Source organism: Laccaria bicolor, genomic scaffold (assembly GCF_000143565.1).
Source record: "Laccaria bicolor S238N-H82 LACBIscaffold_9 genomic scaffold, whole genome shotgun sequence".
Lineage (NCBI taxonomy): Eukaryota > Fungi > Basidiomycota > Agaricomycetes > Agaricales > Hydnangiaceae > Laccaria > Laccaria bicolor.
Genome location: NW_001889880.1, coordinates 1,076,841 through 1,096,582, shown reverse-complemented (window position 1 = coordinate 1,096,582; position 19,742 = coordinate 1,076,841). Strand labels below are relative to the sequence as shown.

At 47.5% G+C, this 19,742-nt stretch overlaps 8 protein-coding genes across 8 annotated transcripts; 3 read left to right on the top strand and 5 right to left on the bottom strand.

The window, feature by feature from the left end:
• Positions 1-1,117: 1,117 nt before the first annotated feature.
• Positions 1,118-4,542, top strand: LACBIDRAFT_248757 (uncharacterized protein; the record flags this gene model as incomplete). Its single annotated transcript, XM_001880006.1, has 11 exons — positions 1,118-1,764; positions 1,818-2,023; positions 2,076-2,431; positions 2,487-2,759; positions 2,815-3,153; positions 3,214-3,339; positions 3,399-3,705; positions 3,761-3,852; positions 3,907-4,044; positions 4,099-4,370; positions 4,416-4,542. Coding segments are annotated over 11 exons (2,883 nt in total), but the record flags the coding sequence as incomplete, so codon positions are not given.
• Positions 4,543-4,777: 235 nt separating this feature from the next.
• On the bottom strand, positions 4,778-5,124 carry LACBIDRAFT_234095 (uncharacterized protein; the record flags this gene model as incomplete). The annotated part of the gene is made up of 2 exons (XM_001879756.1): positions 4,778-5,011; positions 5,068-5,124. Coding segments are annotated over 2 exons (291 nt in total), but the record flags the coding sequence as incomplete, so codon positions are not given.
• A 288-nt stretch (positions 5,125-5,412) lies between these two features.
• LACBIDRAFT_319042 (uncharacterized protein) lies at positions 5,413-5,889 on the top strand (the record flags this gene model as incomplete). Its single annotated transcript, XM_001880005.1, has 5 exons — positions 5,413-5,522; positions 5,583-5,605; positions 5,653-5,705; positions 5,759-5,782; positions 5,836-5,889. The coding sequence occupies 5 exons, from the start codon at positions 5,413-5,415 to the stop codon at positions 5,887-5,889; spliced, it is 264 nt and encodes an 87-aa protein (XP_001880040.1).
• A 1,589-nt stretch (positions 5,890-7,478) lies between these two features.
• Positions 7,479-8,151, bottom strand: LACBIDRAFT_319041 (uncharacterized protein; the record flags this gene model as incomplete). Its single annotated transcript, XM_001879755.1, has 4 exons — positions 7,479-7,682; positions 7,745-7,880; positions 7,933-7,946; positions 8,008-8,151. 4 exons carry the CDS (start codon positions 8,149-8,151, stop codon positions 7,479-7,481), a joined length of 498 nt encoding a protein of 165 aa, XP_001879790.1.
• A 625-nt stretch (positions 8,152-8,776) lies between these two features.
• LACBIDRAFT_319040 (uncharacterized protein) lies at positions 8,777-9,504 on the bottom strand (the record flags this gene model as incomplete). The annotated part of the gene is made up of 4 exons (XM_001879754.1): positions 8,777-8,925; positions 8,980-9,292; positions 9,346-9,416; positions 9,471-9,504. The coding sequence occupies 4 exons, from the start codon at positions 9,502-9,504 to the stop codon at positions 8,777-8,779; spliced, it is 567 nt and encodes a 188-aa protein (XP_001879789.1).
• Positions 9,505-10,253: 749 nt separating this feature from the next.
• LACBIDRAFT_319039 (uncharacterized protein) lies at positions 10,254-12,066 on the top strand (the record flags this gene model as incomplete). The annotated part of the gene is made up of 3 exons (XM_001880004.1): positions 10,254-10,283; positions 10,339-10,538; positions 10,587-12,066. 3 exons carry the CDS (start codon positions 10,254-10,256, stop codon positions 12,064-12,066), a joined length of 1,710 nt encoding a protein of 569 aa, XP_001880039.1.
• A 923-nt stretch (positions 12,067-12,989) lies between these two features.
• LACBIDRAFT_184403 (uncharacterized protein) lies at positions 12,990-14,128 on the bottom strand (the record flags this gene model as incomplete). The annotated part of the gene is made up of 6 exons (XM_001879753.1): positions 12,990-13,104; positions 13,157-13,307; positions 13,361-13,484; positions 13,530-13,567; positions 13,618-13,860; positions 13,924-14,128. The coding sequence occupies 6 exons, from the start codon at positions 14,126-14,128 to the stop codon at positions 13,044-13,046; spliced, it is 822 nt and encodes a 273-aa protein (XP_001879788.1). The 3' UTR covers positions 12,990-13,043.
• A 755-nt stretch (positions 14,129-14,883) lies between these two features.
• On the bottom strand, positions 14,884-19,146 carry CHR16220 (RAD26-like SNF2 family DNA-dependent ATPase; the record flags this gene model as incomplete). The annotated part of the gene is made up of 23 exons (XM_001879752.1): positions 14,884-14,971; positions 15,028-15,108; positions 15,158-15,258; positions 15,315-15,719; positions 15,771-15,873; positions 15,928-16,068; positions 16,121-16,151; positions 16,203-16,214; positions 16,270-16,293; positions 16,354-16,491; positions 16,552-16,660; positions 16,711-16,812; positions 16,861-16,883; positions 16,940-17,037; positions 17,093-17,415; positions 17,479-17,801; positions 17,855-17,945; positions 17,997-18,209; positions 18,332-18,532; positions 18,586-18,677; positions 18,731-18,799; positions 18,849-18,959; positions 19,023-19,146. 23 exons carry the CDS (start codon positions 19,144-19,146, stop codon positions 14,884-14,886), a joined length of 3,003 nt encoding a protein of 1,000 aa, XP_001879787.1.
• Positions 19,147-19,742: the final 596 nt, after the last annotated feature.

The following is a 19,742-nucleotide window of genomic DNA, read 5'->3' as shown; positions in this document are numbered from 1 at the left end:
AGCCCGTCGACTAGAGACGACTTTATTGTCGTCTCGTCAAGGCCTCCCACGTCCAGCACGCCTGTATTCCTCTCCTTCCAAAAAGCTTAACGCTCCAGCGGCTGCGACAGCACATCTTCCTCGCACAGATTTCCCAGCTTTCTTTCCTCCCCCTCAAAATGTCCTACATGATCAGGACTCGGCTGCTTCTTCGTCTTCCCATCTTCTAGAAGATTTTCTCGGTCGAAAGATACCATACACCATCCTCCCAACGCCTCTCCCAAGTGATGTCCCTCTGAACGATCGCGAACGCTGGTTCACAGATTCTGCAACTCAAGACCAGGCAGCTGTAATGGACGCATGTCTCCATAACCTTTACGATGTCCCACGCGCAAAACTCATATTCGACCGTCTACGCACAAAAAAAGGATCAGCTATCTTGCACGTGAGCATGTACAACCTTGTAATGGAGAGTTACATGGCTATGGCGGAAAAGGATGCGCAGCAGACGGCCTACTGGGTCGACGAACTATGGAAACTGTACACTGACATGGAGAACGGGAGCGAGCAAATGTCCCCAAATGCTGGCACTTTTGCCCTCATGCTACAAACCTGGCACAAGTTCGTGACCGCTCTCTTGACCTGTACCCAATGTCTAACCGAACGTACTTAGGTACAATTCCAGCTCTTCAAATCCCGTCCAGTCAAAACTTGCTTTACACCCTATCCAACTTCTCGAACATATGTTGAACAAAGAGGTTTCCGTCGTCGATGTCGTTGCTGACAGGACCATCGCGTCTTCTGACCTCGCATCGACAATTCTCATGTCCCTGTCCCAGGCGGCAATTTATTTGGATAAAGTTGCAATTGTGACAGAGCTCAGTCGTGCGCAAGCGATTGCGGCCGGGGAGGAATCCACCACTGATGATGAAGTAACACCCGTGTTGCGTCGCAAGGTATTAAAATTTCTATTTCTCATTATAACTCGGTTCCTTATTTTATTCAGGCACTGTCACCCGAAGAAATCGAACAGGGCGTCGAATTACCAGCAGAAATCCCGTTCAACATCAAACTTCTTCGTAACCATCTTGCCCATATCGCATATGCGCGACGTGTTCTCCCTGAAGATGTTGGAGCTCGCCAGAAACACCTTGAAACCTCCGTGTACGAGATTGCCCGTGAAAGGATGAAAGAAGAACATGAATACCTCGAAAGTCTGGGCATCAACGCTGAAAATCGCCTCAAGGATTCAACTTTACAGTCGTGGATGTGGCAGTGGCACCAGAATCTCAAATCACGGCTGGAATCGGAGATCAAGCTCATCGCTGCATTCGAGGCCAAAATGTTAAACAGGCATGACCAGACTACGCAGTTACTCTCCCCTTACCTCGCACTTGTGAAAGCGGACCGGTTGTCTTATATAACAATTCTGGAGTTGATGCGTTTACAAGGTTCTGGAGGTGTCAACCATGGAATGAAGACCACCAGAGCTTTGATTGCCATCGGGAAGGCTGTTGAAATGGAATACAAGGCACAGATGTGTCGCACCAATGATATTGCTATCCCCACCATGACGGGCCACTCGACCAATTTCTTCTCGGTCCTCGGTTATAGTAATCTACAAAAACGGAGAATGGCAGCTGCAAGGCACATGCAGGATGGCGAGGCCTGGACCACGCCCTGGAGCCAAGCAGTCAGATCCAAGATTGGTGGAATTTTGGTGGAGTGTCTAATGGACGTCGCATATGTTCGACGTCAAAGGGACGACCAAGTTACTGGAAAGAGGTACGGTGGTTTTTCATTAGATATTTTTGTTGCAATGTTCATTTCTTCTGCAGTGTGACAGAAGATCAGCCAGCCTTCTATCATGCCTACGAATACGTACGCGGGACAAAGCTCGGCATCCTTAAGCTGAACCCAGCAGTGGCAGAACGCCTCTCGACAGATAGATTAAGGGAGACTATTCATCCCCGTCACCTACCGATGCTCGTCCCACCCAAACCATGGATGCACATCAGGCAAGGTGGTTATTTATACAATAAAAGTAAGCAATTTCATTGCTTTAATTTTGGAGCCCTTTCATGACTTCCGTCTAGCTTCCGTCATGCGGTTTAAGGAATCTATAGAGCAGGAGACCTATCTCCAAAAAGCCATCGATGATGGAAAAATGGAACTTGTCTTGGCCGGGCTGGACGTTTTGGGTTCCACTCCCTGGAGGATCAACAAAAATGTGTATGAGGTGGTCTTGAAGGTGTGGAACTCTGGTGAGAGGATGGGCAAGATCCCCCCCGCTGTATACGACCAGCCGGCTCCAGAAATTCCTGAAAACTATGAGAAGGATCTTCAAGCTAGAAGCGTCCACCTCCAACGTCAAAAGTCATACACTCAAGGCAAGGCCAACAACCACTCGGAGCGATGTAACGTCAATTATAAAATTGAGATTGCTCGCGCGGTCAGTCTCGTTTCTACATACTTTGCACACAGACCACTGATCCTTGCAATTCCAGTTCCTTCATGATGAATTGTACATGCCCCACAATTTAGACTTCCGTGGGCGTGCATACCCTATCCCCCCTCATCTCAGTCACATTGGCGATGATCTATGTCGTGGCCTGCTGTTGTTCGCCGACGCGAAACCTCTCGGTGAGAGGGGCCTTTGGTGGTTGAAAATTCATTTGGCCAACTTGTATGGTTATGACAAGGCCAGTTTCCAGGAGCGTGCTGACTGGGTCATGGAGCGTCTGGATGACATCGCTGATAGTGCTACCAACCCCTTGGATGTTTGTCGTCTTTCTTTACGCACACGTCCTGGTAATGCTCACATTTGATATTTAGGGAAAACGTTGGTGGACAAAAGGTGACGATCCCTGGCAAGTCTTGGCAGCATGTATGGAGCTCCACGCGGCGTTACAGTCTGAGGATCCCCTCGCCTACATGTCGACTCTGCCTGTGCATCAGGATGGTACATGTAATGGTTTGCAACATTATGCAGCCCTCGGAGGCGACGCCGTCGGTGCTAAACAGGTCAATCTCGCTGCTGGTGATCGGCCATCAGACGTGTATTCCTATGTCGGGCGCCTCGTTGATCAGCAGATTGAGGCCGATGCTGCGAATGGTCTTGAAATGGCCAAACTTCTTCAGGGCAAGATTACACGAAAGGTGGTCAAGCAAACTGTGAGCTCCTTTATCTCCCCCGTTGGTGCTCGTTTATGCTCATGTGTGGGATACTAATAGGTCATGACGACTGTGTACGGTGTAACGTTTGTGGGCGCACGTGAACAAATCGAAAAGCAGCTGAAAGACAGACACGACATTCCTGATGAGCTCTGCTGGACTGCTGCTTCCTACCTCGCCAAAAAGGTGCCAAAGATTTTGTGTATTCCTTTTTTTGTTCCTCTCATCTTAAGGCTCTCTGTTAGGTCCTTACTTGTATCGGAGACACATTCACGGGTGCCAAACATATTCAGAACTGGCTGAATCTCTGCGCTCGTCTCATCTCCAAGTCAATCGCGCCTGATCGATTTATCGACGCCATTGCAGCTCCTAAAAAGAGAGGCCGGCCAGCGGTGGCCATGAGCCGATTTAAGAAGGAGCAAATGACATCTGTAGTTTGGACGACGCCCCTGCAACTTCCAATAATTCAGCCATATAGGAAGCACGCAAGGAAACAAGTTATGACCGCTGTTCAGTCAGTGTTTATCTCTGACCCATCATCCCCTGCTGAAGGTTTGTTTATGATTTCGATTTTGGTTTTGGGAGGACGCTGACAGATTGTTTACAGTCAACTCGTTGAAGCAAGCTTCAGCGTTCCCGCCAAATTTTATTCATAGTTTGGATGCTACGCATATGATGTTGACTGCGCTCGAGTGCCATGTGCGTATCCAGCTCAGAGTACCTAGCGAATCATGACACTGACTTTGTTTCTAGAGCCGAGGATTGACTTTTGCTTCCGTTCACGATTCCTACTGGACGCATGCCTCTACCATTGACTCAATGGCTGAAGTTATTCGCGATACTTTCATTTTGCTTCATTCTTCGGATGTTTTGGGTAAACTCCATGAAGAGGTCCGTTTATGTGTTTAACTCTGCGTTGATATAATATCTCACTTGCCCCAACAGTTCAAAGAAAGATTCAAAGGTTTCAAGCTGCCCCTCATCCACCTTCAAAACAAGGGTGGTAATTTGGTCAAGATGCTTTCAGAATCTGGAGTCCGAATTGTTGCTACACCTGAACAAGCCAAATCCTTGGAATCCATCGCTGCTATCGTCGAGGTGTCGGAGACAGGTAGCTCCGCCATCGGCGAACAACCTATTGGCACTGAAGGCGATCCCACACTGGATCAAGCATTTTTAGAGCAATTGGACGAGGAAGACGATTCTATTGACGACGAGTGGGAGGGGAAACGCAAGAAGGCTGTCGCGGCAAATATGGCTAGGGAAGCCCAGGCGACGAGAGAATTGTTGGGCAAATTTGTTGACGTCGTGGACCTGCTACCTCCTTTACCTGAGAAGGGCACCTTTAGAGTGCAAGAGATCAAGTCCTCGCCATACTTCTTCTCATAGAACGCTGTTTTCGCTTTTCCCCCCGCATCTTTTCACTATCTATCATTGCACATACTTATTCCACCATCCCCACTAGGCATTATGCAATAGCATGAATAATATGTATCTTAGCACTCATACATCCACACCACTCGCGGATTAAGTTGTTGTGACCGCGTTCTAAGGGTTTTATGTCAACATGTTGGTGGCGACGCGGATGCACTTGCATTTATTCTACAGCATGAACAAGCGTACTCTAGTGATGGTGTTCAACCTTTGGAAGGTCCCGTTCGAGGAAGGCCAGGTATGCGTCAGCGCCACCCTCTCCAGCGCCCTCCGACGATTCAGTCGCCTTCGTCTCGACCACAACAGTGGGCTCCGTGGCGTCATACGCAGAAAGCTCGGATGCAAGGTCTGCAGGGGGAGCGGGAGCCTTGGGTGTTGGTGGTAGCGAGTACTGCTTCACAACACCGACATGTGCGTCTTTAGGCTAAAATAAATCCCATGAGGGATCTGATAATTTTGAAATCGGTAACTGGCGCTCACAATAGGTGCTGGCTTATAGGCTTTTATTTCGCGGACATAGAGATCTTGAATGAGGTCTGCGGGTGTATCCGGAATTCAAGGTTGGTCCTCAACACAGGCTGGCAACATACCCTTGCGAGAGACGGCGGAAGATGCAAAAGAACGGGTTCTGGAGACCTGGCGGGCCTGTTTGAAGGTTGATAAGTGATTTCTAGTGAGCTACAGAGGACATACCACGACCGTTGCCTGTCTGAATAGGCTTGACATAGTTGAGGGAAGAAAACGTTGTGACGTGACAATTCGTGACGTGACACTGTCGGGATTCACGGCAGCGACAGTCAACCTTTGCTCACCTTTACCACCACGATGCTCGCCGCTGCCCGTATCTCTGTTGCTCGTCGCCTTCCTACCGTCTTTGTAGCCCGCTACACGGACGGCCGCGTTGAGGGTACTGTTGCTCAGTCCAAGGGCTTCAGGTCAGTCCCAATCCATACGCGTGTTTAGCAGAACGCCCTGACACCTTTCTGTCTTCATAGCAAAAAAGAAAAGGCACATGAAGGTATTCACATATCACTCATCGTATTACATGAATGAACCGTTTGTTAGACGAGTATATTCATCGCCACGAAATGGAGCTCCTCCAAAAGATGAAGAAACAAGTATGTTCATCCCCTGTTTGACCCCCACCTTTGCTGATCTCTGACCCCCATAGATTGAGGCGAGAAAAAAGGAGCTGGTCCGTATTGTGGTCCCCTTCTGTTCTTGCTTTGAATCCCATCCTATTTTTAGGAAGAGCTCCAAGCACAAGCTAACGAGCTGGCTGGCAGTTATAAGAAAGAATAAATTACCAAAGCTATGTAGGAATCACGTATATGTCTGTCTTCTTTTTCGTCCTTCATTCTTCCCTCGTGCTGATCTCTCGATGCAGTTCTACTTTATATAAGGGTTCTGTACCTTGCACATTGCTTTGAATGAACACATCCTTGAAACGTCCGAACAGCAATATTATTCGTTGCAATGAAACCAATGACGATCACATCAAGAGTATTTTACCTGTCACCGGCAAGGGGAGTAAGTAGTATCTAGGGCAATCGTTTTATCTGGTCTTCTTTTGACCGCCGGTGAAGTATACTGTGCGTTGCAGATACTCGAGGCGACAAGAACCGTTCCTTACAGATGGCGCCTCGAACCCGGCCATCCAGCACCTCGAGAAAGCGATGTTCTACTGTAGACCTTTTGCAGAAGGGTTACTTGTGGACTGGCAGGACAAGACGTGGGTGCAGCATGAGCCTCACGGACGTCTCGTTACCCCTGCGTCGATTTCTCGAGTTCGATTCAGAAAGCTTTGTTTCCAGTATCGCTGACATGAACCTACAGATATGTTTATACCCTTTCTCGTTTCAATGTGTGCCCCAACCGAAGCCAGGTGTTACATCCAATGAGGTACCGTCTTCTACCAACGATTTGAGCATATTAAAGACCGTATAAGTACACAGAGCCTTGGGTGTTGGAGGTGGTACAAGGGTTGTGTTTAAATTGCAGAGGATGATGCAGGAGGCGTCAATTGAATAACAGGATCCTGCGTTTTGAGAACATAAATCTGGTCAAAATCATCTCAACAAAAGGAAAGCCAACCTGATAATTGATGTCATCGCATTCGCAACTGTCTTGTGGAATGTCCTTGTGGACTGAAGTCATTTCAATCGAAATGTGATTCGGGCGGGACTTCAAAGCAAACGATGAGTTACAACAGCGACGGAGGAAATATTTGAATAACATGGAGTTGCCTGGCCACACCAACTCGATGTGTGAGTGAAGTGCGGTGGCTTCTGCTATCTTTTGATGACGACTGACGTTCATTCAGTTTGTAGAAATCATACGCAGAGAGGAAAGAGTTGGAGTACACTTCCCGAATGAAGTCGATAACACATTCTACGAGATCCTTGCGATGGAACGCACATTTTTCAAGAATTGTATATATGGCAGCCCAAACGTCTGCAAAATAAGCAAGGGGAAACCAATCCACTTCGAGAAGGAGTCTCACAGGTCTCTCTCATGGTGAGATACTGTTGAGCAAGTAGGAAGTTTGAAGACCTCGAATATATGGATAGAAGACTTACACGAACGAGCACAGAGGTTGCCGTAATACTGGCCATTTTTTCAATTTGCTGGAAGGAAGGTGATGTTTATCCCTCACTTGGTAAGAAGGCCGGTTCCTTGAAAACGGTTTAATGTCGTATTTGATAGCCAGCTTTGAAGGCCACATACGAATGGTAAATGCCGTGAGTCGCTCGATGATTTCTGCAGCCCTGTACGGTAATTTCTTTGATTACTGTGACGAGGCGAATAGAAACAACTACGGCCACACCTGGAAAAAGCCTTTCGCCGTTTTCTCAACAAGAATGATACCAGGGTAATGGCGATGATGAATGTCAATCACAGCACCAGCCGACAACAGCACTGTGGATGATTAAGACAAAGGAATGTGTTCTCCACACCCCAACGTCTTGCGTGATGACTCGCTGACTGAATATGAAAGCTGTGACACATCGGAGATTTGCAATCACCATGCAAAAAATACCAATGTAGCTGGATGGCGGAGTCAGTAACTTGTAGAGGCGCAAGGAGAAGAAGCTCTATATATTTAACATTAATCTAGTATAATACACTGAATCGACTTGAACCAGGTTAGACGCACCTGCACAACGGCCGTAATCAGCCCCCCAAGAATCACTGCAACTCCGAAACCGACGAAACGGGTTGATTGGGGCCCCATAACCGCCACAACGTACATCTGATAGGAGACGCAGACCGATTGTGCAAGTTCCATAAGCCTGAGTTTTGCGTTAGCGCGTAATGATCACAAGAGTAACACAAAAAGCTTGCCAATCAAAAGCAACCTCCAGGTTAGAATCGATGAAATGAGCCACCACTGTCACATCATGACATTGAATCTCTCACCAGCACCTTGAAGATAGTCGCATCATCTGGATAACTTTTCAAATACTGATAACATTGCATAGTGACAATCCCGAAGAGCAAAGCAGAGATAGTAATCGCGATTTGAAGAGCGCCGACAGTATTCCCTACGGTTTCTTGCATCATCCCTGCGCTGGAAAGAGAGAGTTTCCTTTCAATGTCGATAAGATTTCAGAAAAAGATCATGCATCTATCCACTGTTCAAATCCGGGTTCGTCCGATACTCCAGGTACAGTATCTACTACCGCGCTTCCCCTCAACGTAACTCGCCGTAATAGCTCTTTCTGACAAATTGAGTCATTATTAGCAGTATTACAAGCCATATATATCTACCACATACATCTGACAGACCATTTGAGAACATCTGTGAAGCGGATATCGCGTGGCAACGCTACCCGACAACGTGTGGTTGGATCGGAGTGGTCGGCCTGCTAGCAAGCGGGTGTATATGCGCCGGCCATAAATAACACTATGTCTAAAGAAGACCATAGATAGGTAGAAGCAGCGAGTCGTATGTGAGAGTGTCGGTTTTAGAATTGTCAGCGTCATGGCGCTCCGCTGGTCAACCGGTCACGAAAGAGAAGAAGCGACATAGTGGCGGAAGAATCTGCAGTGAGTGTCGCATGATTTAATGAAACATTGGATCTAAGATTGACGATATCATTGCTCTGCAGAATGACGAGCGATGTAGCAGGCGGAAGTTCGACCATTATTGTATATTCTGGCAAGCTTGGCTGGGGTGGGATCCAATCTAAGGAGTAAAGAGCACAGCTAGTGGGAGAAAGGAGAATCCTGCAATGCAAGATAACACAATTTGCGCTTCCTTGGATTCTTGCAACCAGACATATAGCAATACTTGAGTGATGATGGAGATGGTTCCAATCATGTAGGAAACAAACCCTATATTAGAATCAGTTAGCAAGCAGCGAAACCGCGTTGAATTGATGGACTGACAGTGCCATACTAGGACAGTCCAAAGTTTGCCGACACCATATCGCTTCAAGAGATCTTCAGAATTGCCAGTGATCGTCCCGCCGCTCGGTAAAATGGATTGACGCTTTGACGCAGCACGGAACGGTAATTCCCCGAGCTTGTCCATTAGGATGAAGGAACTGATTGCTGCACTAGCGTTGAAGAATAGAGAGGCATAGCAAATGATTATGAGCGCGCGAAGTGCGCCCTCCGAGTTATTCTGTGTTGTGCTGAAGTGGTTTGGATTTTTGAAGAAAGCCAATAGCTGTGTCGCAGCAATTACGAATAGGGTGGACTGTAAAAAAAGATTCATCGCCCTTCCATAAGAAATTCAACAGTGACACCCACAACCATAGTTCCGCTCTGGCATGTGAGTTGCCATCCTCCTTGTAGAGATTGCACAGTAGATGGTAACTGGTCTTCTCACGAATGAACTGTAAGTTACTAATTGTATGAAATTAGGGAAGGCTTACAGTCGAGTAACGCTTCTCTGCGCAGCGTAGGCATGAAGTGAAAAGGTGTTGGAGTGAAGGAGTCTATTCTGAGCGTTTGGGCTTTTAAGAGTCACGCTCATCATTCAAAGGATGGCATGCTATGGCATGCGAACACGCAAATCTAATCGCACAGGATTCTGAACTCATGGCAAACATGAGTCTTGCGATCCAGATTTAGCAAACAAAACAAAAAAAGAGACGAACGCGTGCACGAAGGGTACAGTAGAGCCAAATTTCGGTTTCCGTACCTGGCTTTCCTTCACAGGTTTTCAACGCAATGATTGATTCTAACCAGGATGGAAGGTGCAAGCTGCGCGGAGATAGACCTGAGATCACCATGCGACAACAATGCTGCTGGATGTCAGCTCGCAACCTTCCTATTTCAGAGAATCTACCTGCAACCAGCAGTATAGGCATCTACCAGTGTCGTTCAAGCCTAGACCTCTCGCAAAGGTATTTTACGTCGCGATGTCCTACACGATCCTCATACACCCTCCTCCAATTCAGCCATGTCAATAAATCGAGGACCAGCCCCTCTTGAGCCCTGCACCGATGGTGAGCATCGATAAACAACCAAAAAATTAAATCTTGGACTCACGAATACAGAATATATGTATGGCAGGGGACCTCAGAATGTTAACGTTGTCACCAAAGAAACTGAGACGTCGAAGGACCAAAAATTCGGAGACGAAATTTTCATTGCGTACGTTCTCCAAAGACTATGGTTGGTATATTATTCACGTTGTTGCCACAAAAAGGGTGATGGGGAGGAGTGGGGCAGGAAAATCCTCAGTGAGCACCGAAATTTTGGTAGCAGATGAGACGCTGATTATTCTTCTTCTTCAAGTTCATCAACCTCGCAAGCAACTCATCACTCAAAATCGGGGAAGGACTCGAATCGTGCACAGAGAGGGTCGAGATGTCCGAACCGTTTCAACTCGAGCCCAACGGACGACACATCCGCCTGATTGACACCCCTGGATTCGACGATTCTTCCAAGAGCGATGCGGATATCCTAAACACGATTGCGACCTTCCTTGTAAACGAGTACGTTCTCCGCATACGTCCACGCGACCTGGTGTGATTGTTCCGCAGATACAATAAGAAAAGGAAATTGAGCGGCATCATCTACTTCCACCGTATTTCAGACGTTCGGATGGGTGCCAGCTCCCGGCGCAATTTCCTCATGTTCCAGAAACTGTGTGGCCCAGCGTTCTTGGCCAACGTCGTCCTCGCTACAACCAGATGGAGCGAGGTCAATCCAGCGGTCGCCGAAGCTCGCGAGAGCGAACTGAAAACCAAAGAGGCATTCTTTAAGCCAATTATCGACATGGGGAGTCCACTTATGCGGTATGAGAACAGCTTCGAATCAGCTCGGAACATTTTGGGTCATCTTGCAGGCAAAACTCCTCTGACGTTGCTCATTCAGAAGGAAATTGCCGACGAGATGAAAACGGTCTCTGAGACTGCAGCGGGCTTGGAATTGCACCGAGAGATACTCGAACAAGCCAAACGTCACGAGGAAGAAATGTGCGTGCTGCTAGAGGAGATAGATGAACTCGAGAAGGAGCACGACGAAATTGGAACCAAAAACCTGGACATGGAGGTGAGAGAGTTGCGAGACAGAATGATGCGACTACAGCAGGAAGCACATACGTTGTCCGGAAATGAAGACATAGAAACCATTTCGCCTGTTGCGCCAGAACCTTTAACTCTGCCCCACCACGTTTCCGACATAGAAACTGCCGGGAAAACCACAGAGCAACTGCCAGATTGTGAAGGGAAGGACATCACCAACAATGTCCCGTCTGCTGTAGCTGTCAAACCATGCCTACCAGAGACCACACCTTGCCTCTTGTCGCCACCAACCACGACGCAGCAACAAGATTCGGCCGTGATTCAAGGTGTTATATTGACATCTGTATGGTCCTCTCCTCGACAATGCATTAACAACGCTGGTGAAAGCCCGCAGCTTTCGACGCGGCTGGTGGAGGCAACGAACACCATTGACAATCCTTCAGAGATATCACCCCTTCCCATTGCACCAGCGTTTATTGGCGATATAAATCCACGAGCTCCACGTCCAAAAGAGAATGCTCATGAGACCCAGTGGTCCTCGCTTCCACAAGTGGCGGGGAGAGTGAATCCTTCTAATCATCCCCCAATGAACGAAACATACGAAAAAGCAACGATTCCTGCTGGACACCACAAAAGGTTCCATTTCACCATACCCGTCCAGGATCGATTAGAAACTCCGGAAAACGAATCAATGATTCCTGCTGGACACCCCAAAACGCTCCATTTGACCATACCCCCAGCCGCTCATATAATCGGAGTCGAGGATCGATTGGAAACCCCGGGGGGCGAGATTTTGGAATCTTTACGGCGAGAACTTGAAGCGCTTCAGGTCCTTTTTGAGCACAGAGACGAGGCACATCAGCGAGAGGTCGAGGCGCTAAAGGACAGAGACGAAGTTCGCCAACGGGAGTTCGAGAAGTTGAGTGAGAGGATCAAAGCCATGGAAACGGCTCGAGCTGCATTCCGACCTGGTCTTTCGAAAGTAAATTCGGCATGAGACTTGTGTATGGTCATGTTTTCAAATAGACTCTAGAGATCTTGTTTGGCCTGTGTTTACTATCACTCAATCTCACTGTCCTCCTCCGAAGTCGAGTCGCCTTTCCGAAGCCTCTTCTGAAAAAAAGCGGATTTATTAAACTTGAAAATAATGGAATACTGCATTTGGTGACCTACGTTGCGGTGAAAGGCTCGTCTATCCGATGCCAACTATGGACATCGTTTGTCAAGTTTAGCCATTGAACGAAGAAATACTTTGGAAATCACCTTCTCTATCCTGTCGTTTGTATTGACCACGAGCATGTTTGCCCAAAAGGTGTCCTTCTCCGATAACTCATTCAACCAGCCTCTTATATCCCCACTTTTGAGAGTCGGATCAGAACTATTTTCGATTTCTGTAGGTTGTCTTTATAAAAAATGGGGGGAGTTCTGACCTGGCAAAACCATATTTCTTAAAATAGGCTTCGGCCTCACTAGCAGCCTTTCTGAATGCGTCTTCAGCTTGTGGACGGCGCTCGTGTCCAACTTCGGATTTATACGCGCTTTTTAGCGCTTTATTACACATCTCTATCGTCCTGATCAAAGTCAACGAAATTTCTACAATTAATCATTTTTCATTACCTTGAAAAATGTTTACGCTGCGCTTCGAATTCCTCATCCCCCGCTTTCGCTTTCGGCGCCAACGCTCTGCAAACCTTGACCAATCCAATACTTCGTGTTTGATAAGCTCGACCAATCAGCAGAATATGCTTTGCACCATTGTAAAGTTCCTCCAATTGAGAATTTACATCCATGCGCCGTTGACGGGTCCGAAGCAAAGCTTTAAGATTTAAGTATTACCGAAAGGAAGATTGTGCCAGTCGATCGCATGTTACAGGAGCCGTGTTAGGTATAAATAATTTGGCCTAACCAAACACCGAAACATAGCCTCAACACATTCAAAAAAGTAAAAAGTACATATCGCCACAAGGCAATTTATCAGTGTCTCAATTCCTGTTCACCCTGTTTCCCCTTGATAAGGAGGTCGTAATGGCCTGGCCTGCAAATTAAAATGTTAGTTGACGGAATATACCCCACATGTAGAATTTTACCGATAGAGTAGGACGAGGGGAAGGCTCTCGCTTCCGGAGGCATACCGGAAAGGAATAAAGTCAACAACTCCCTCTTCAGAGCCACCATTTAGATATGCTACATCCACATTTAGTTGGAGGGCAGCACACAGTGCCTGGATCTCAACGTGGTCTAACCCGAGTCCATCAGAAAATAATTGAACAGATAACATGGGTGCACCTTGCCAGCTTCTTTTCCGAGAGGCTCGACGATATTAGCGCAAAAGGCATCCACGCCCATCGGCTCGTGGGTTTCAGGATGTATCAAAAACGCTTCATAATTTTCTCGATGAACTCGAATTTCAGCTGACTGTGGCAGTCAAAATGAGATCAATTGCCAAAGATCCGTTCTCACAGTTAAGAACCTCATATACACCACAACGGCGTTTGACACTTGGAACATATGTGAGATTCCAGATATAGAGATGTTGAATGAGACACACTTTCGGGCGACTGGAACGCAAGCAAGAGCCCAGCGGAATCCAACTTTTTCCCTGCGGAGTTTGGCTGAACGATGGTGCTGATGAGGCCTACAAATTCGTCATAGATATCTTCGTAGACAATTTTGTCAATTCCTGCTTTGTCGAGAGAATCTCTGGTAGCGGCGAGGGCAGATACACTACTTGCAACGGCAAAATCGGGTTCTGGGCTCTGCAATATACGTTCGACATAAGCAAACGCAAGCGCTGGTTATGGTGAGATCAAGATTTTGTGAGTTTGAGTTTTCTTTTTACGACCGCACGACTTACATCTGTAAAAACAGTCACCATCGCCTCGTGTCCTGCGAACACTATCATATCCACGCGCCGTAAGCGAGTCAATTTGGTTTACAAAGGCAGCTGATCCATTTTCATATTCCTCGCGAAGATTTGACATCGGAACGATTTCATCGATAAGCGGACGAGGAGGTACGCTGTCACTAAGCAATTGCTGTTGAAGCCGACAAAGGCTCATTAGTCTTCACCTCATTGAACCAATTTAAAGAGACGTACCTGGTTAAGGTCGTACAGCTGTGAGGGGGTATAACTCGAAATATCTGGCATTGACGATGGTGTTTGTCAGATCGAAGTGACAAAAATGGGAATGATGAACCCACCCATCGGTTTTGAGCCAGGACCGCCAAATCCCACAAGACCACCCGCTGCATCAAAGTCCAATGGGTCTGGATCGTTGAACGGATTCTCAACGTTATCACTCTGCCATTGATCTGGGAGATCTTTCGCTTTAAGCTTCACTGAAGATAAGTTTTTACGCGTTCAGCCCATGACCGCGTCAAGCGTGTAGTGATGCCCCGATCATACCTGGTGAAGGACACTTAGAAGCTGGAATTAATGTGATGTCTTCGGACATGGCCGGATCAAGAGGAGGTTGGCGAGCGATGAGCGCAATTAGGCGCAGTTGCCCTTAGGTATTCGAGGGTAAGATGTTTACTTTGGGTAAATGTGCTCCTTGTAAAACGGGGGTGAGTGTCTACACAGGAAATTTGAGTGAAGCCATAGGCACCGTTGTTCGTTTAGGACTCTTGTTCTAGTGTTGAGTTGGTTCAAGTTGTCGTGGTCACGATTCAACAAAGGATGGAGCCAATACGGTAGGTATCCTGCGACGACCATCCTCGTGAAACTCTTCATACAAGATCATTGATACCAGAGTTATATAAAATTACAAGCAAGAGTGCTACATTGTTTGATGTAAAATGAGGAATACAACAGTCAGTCTGAATCGCCCTCAGCCTGTGCCTTTGCCCACTTGTCTAGGTCAGCGAGAATGTTTCGCTGTGCCTCATCAGATTGCCGTGCGCTATGGTATAATCAGGTCTGAATTCTGTCGGCGTTGCTGACTGGAGGGCAACTTACAAATCTCTGGCGAAGGTCGCGATATCACTGGGTTTACTGATCATCCCAAGTTGAATAAGGGCTTGCTGTCGGGATGCTAGCCTATTATCTCGTCGTTAGTAGTATAAACGCGAAGCTATGAAGAACATACTGCTCCTCAGGCGTCGGTGGCGGCTTGTGATGCTTTCTCCTTGGAGGCCACTGAGGTTTGGATGCAGACTCCTCGGGCTTGGATTTCTTTTTCCGACGTTTCTTCGGGCGGAAAGTCAGCACGAATAGTGCCGGTACAAGTTTTGAAGGAGACACACCAAGGTTTGCTTTGTCCGCTCTTCCTCGATGCGACTGGGAACTAGAATTTCGTCATTTAAGTGGCTGTACGTCACACCGATTGCGTTGAGCGTCTTTTGTATGACATCTTGCTCCCGCGGCTCGGCTGGTGGGGGGGCTGTTATGCATAGTAAGTGATGAACGACTACAATATAAGGGCCATTCCGACCATCATCAAACAACAAAGCCCCCAGTCCTCGGAGATTACCCTGTTGTTCGAAGTTGATCAGCAAAGTCCTTGTTGGATGGGAGCATATGTATACGTCTTCCTTTCCCACTTTTGCGTCAGCCTCGATAATATCGCTAGCAGCCTTGGCCTTTCCGCGTTTACTGCCGCCCATATTGGCAAGGGCCCAGTCCAGCTCGGCCAAATTGGCCTTCTCAATCTAAGGCGCTGTCAGATTCATAAAAAAATGCAGCTCGATGTGAAATCATACCGCCATCTTCGTGGCAAGTTTATCTTCGTGCAACTTGAAGATGTTCTCGATGCCGAAAAGCTCGCCTCTCTTTGCTGTATCGCCTTGTATACCCTCAAAGTACCTTCGCAATCTTGAGCAAGTAGGCTCCATGACAAATGTGAATATTACGACATACCTGGTTTGAACACTGGCTTCGTAGCCAATGGCCATCTGCTGCTGCTTGTAGATCTGCCTGGCATAGATCAACTCTTCTACGGACCCAGCCCCCAGCAGTCGGTACACCGAAACGTCGCGTGTTTGACCGAAGCGGAAAGCTCTTGCGGTGAAAGGCCGTCAGCAAACAAGTAAAGTTCAAAGTTAAGACCCACCTGTCCATCGCCTGAAGATCATGCGCAGGATCTGTGAGGGAGATTGAGATGCGCAAAGTGACATAAACATGATTATCCTCACTCCAATTGGGGTCTAGATATCCAACCAGTTCAGCGCGTTTCTAGTCACGAGGAACTGAGAATTTCACCAAAGATAACAACTTTATTTGCTCCTGTGGACATGGAGTGGTCGTCAGAACAAAATCCTCAAATTCCGTCAATCCTGTCGGTACCTGTCAGGTTCAATCCCGTCCCCCCCGCCAACGTCGAAATCAAGAAAATGAAAACCTCGGGATCATTATGGAAGCGATCGATCATAGGCATTCTATCGGATTGCTTGGTACTTCCGTCGAGCTTCAGAAATCCATAACCTGTTGAACACAGTCAAAATCTTTTTCTCACTGTTTAGATTGGACATGAATGGCGAAAACCTTTGTTATTGAGATGGAACTCCAGCATTTCCAGCAATTTGACGGATTTAGTAAATATTAGCACTTTGTTGGTTTCCTTCCTCCATTCCTTCAAGAGAATTTCCAATACCTTTAGAAGGCAAAGATCAGAAAAGGTCGAATACAAAGATCAGTACTTACTGCCCACTTGCCGCAATATTGAGTTTGCATCATGGCTGTCCCATATTTTGGTATGTCTCCTTCAGGAAAAGCTATTTCAGCTAAAGCTCTATTTCTTGCGGTCTGTGGTTCGTTATTATCACACCGTCAAACCTAAGTGCGAGGACTAGCCTGCTCCGGGGTATCCTTGGGTCCTGTTTACATCACATGAGCTACGGCCCCAATCCACAGACTAGGTCATAGAGCATACCAGGAAGAATGAGCCCCAAATGATTCGACAGTTTGATAAGAATCGACATAAACTTGAATACATCGCCAGCTACAAATGGGTGGCAGCAAGCTTTGCGTCTGTCCAGGGACCGTGTGTTAGTTCGGAGAGCCATTGTTGTCCATCCACACTCACGCCTTTCGAGATCCACATGTGCAAGGCTCGTCCTTGTGAGTCAAATTTCTCACGGGCGCCATATTCAAAATATGCTTATACGCTGCAACCTGTCGGGAAGTCAAAGGACAGAAGACGACTTGATCGGTCTTTTCTGGAAGCTGATAGAACAGCTTGAATAACAGGGTTATCAACGGGATCCGACGCAAAACGAACTTGGTGCTTGATGATGTCTTTCGTCCTTTGAAGACGTTAGCTCGACGGAGGCATTCGTCACGCGCACGTAGATACCTTCGTAAAAAAAATCTAGGAAGCAACTTGTCCCTGAGCACCAGTGCAACGACCTACCAAAAAGCTCTTTCGATCAATCTCACCTCACACGTAGGTGAAAAAAATAGAATGCTGACCAATGCTTTCGCCCGTTCCTCCTCAGCAGCGCCAGCCGACTGCCCCGCAGTCAACGGCTTTACGACGAATCCCTGCCATTGCCTCGACGTCCCCAATCTTCCAGGATTCGTCCAATCCAAAATAGTCCACATCTCTTTGTACGAATTCTGGATCGTGGTCCCTGTCAAACCAAATCGTCTAGGGCAGTTGAACTGATGAAACGCCACGGTGATTTTGGCAGCTTCGTTCTTCACACGGTGAACTTCATCGACGATTACACAGCTGAATGGAAGATCTTCAAGAAGGGCGATATCCCTCCGCGCCAAGTCGAATGTAGTTAGCACTGGAACACATAAGATTTGTGATTGAAGTGGATTAGATCGTTCGACGGCTTACCAACGTCCAATCGTCCCAGCTTGAAGTCGTGTAAAACAGGTTCTCGCTCTTTCGTATTCCCGTTATACATCCCAACTTCGAAATACCCCCACTATGCCTGATGATCAACAAAAAGAACCAAAAAAAATGGCTGACTACGTACGGTTTCAAACTCTCTTTCCCAGTTATGGACCACAGTACTTGGGGCAATAATCAAGCACGTTGGCCACTTTGCATTTGCTGGGGGCAATTGCCGCCGCTTTTTCCAGGCTTCCCCGTCCTGCAACTTTGATACAAACTTCCGACGGCGATGCTTATCGGTACGCACGCCTTCCTTACGCATGATGGCAGAGAGAAAGGATATGACCTGAATCGTCTTGCCTGCAAAGAACGATCAGCTCATAAACAAACCGATGACAAGATCACCGCTGACCCTGTTTGCCACAGCGTGAATCGTGGGTGAATGAAGCCGAAGAGGTGGAAGTACTCGAGACTTACGAGACCCATGTCATCGCCCAGCAACCCCCCGCGGCCTTCTTTATACTGCCTCCAAAAGAACTTCACTCCATCACGTTGGTACTCTCTCAAGTATGTGTTAATAGCCGCAGGGACTTTAACGCTTTCTTCACGATCGAGTATCAAGGGACCAAGTATATTCTGCTTGGGAGCAAGGGGAAAACCTGGCCGAGGTTTCAACCGCTGACGTGACTCGTTAGGGAAGATAACGGGCTAAGCAAACGATGGTATCACACAGGATCTAAGAGCCCTTCACTATCTGAATCGGGTTCGGTGGCAGAATCCGAGTCAACGGGGCGTAGGTCAGTGTTTGCGAGCCCTTTTGAACCTACCAAAAGTAGGCTATCAGAATAACCAGACATCGCGGGAAAAGAGGCGTACGAGATGTGTCAGGGAGACTAGGAGGAATCTCTTCATATTCGGAGTCCGGCTCCGTTGCTGAATCGCTGACTGCACAAAAGTCAGATGAACAGGAAAAGATTGCATCAGGTCACCCAACTAGGCACGTCGGTCTTTGGCCGCTTATGACGCCCACTTTCCTCTCCGTCTGACGCTGAAGATTTGCGCTTGAGATCAGAGACAGGTGGTTCCTCAACTTCAGATTCGGACTCTATTATATAATGACAGTCTGTTGTCCAAAATCAAACTGAAGAGGGCAGAGTTTAAAACCTACCTGTCGCTGAATCGTCTTCCTGAACTTGCTTTGGCGTGGTTGAAGAAGGGCCGGGCGAAGAAAAGCGATCTTTCGTGTCTGCTGTCGAACTAGAAAAAAATCCAGCCGAAGTTTTGGAATTCATTGGGGCATCTGCATCCTTCCCTTCAAGGTCATCTTTATCCCCTGTGGCATCCCCGCCTTCATCGTCCTCTTCGGAGGCCGAATGTAAATCTAAATCCTCGTTGGCTGCATTTAAAGATATAAGTGACTGGGGTATGCTAAGTTTAGGTTATCGGGCCCACCGAAATACTCAAGAAGTGGGTTAGGTTCATGTATGTTGACCACTAGACGTCGCTCTAACGGCAGGTTAACTCGCGGTTGACGCTTGAAGAGACGAATCACCCTTCTTCGTAGGAGCTCCACGTTTGGTTGGACCACTACTGACTCGAGACGGTTCCGCGACATCACGTTTCCGTTTCTTCTTTGGCTTCGACTCAACGGCGACGAAGGCACCAGGAGCAAAGTCCGAATCAGAATCGACCACTATGGGTGCCGGGATCGAGGCAGACTCGCCTACATTTGACGATATCGGTAAGATGGTAGATAATAAGAGACGCAACGAACGTTTCGAATACGCCGAAACCTTCTCTAGAGTTGGTGGTGGCATTTGGGCTTGGGTTTCACTGAATGCTTCGAGACTTGCTCCACTCTTGGTTGGTGACTAGGACTCTCCAACTA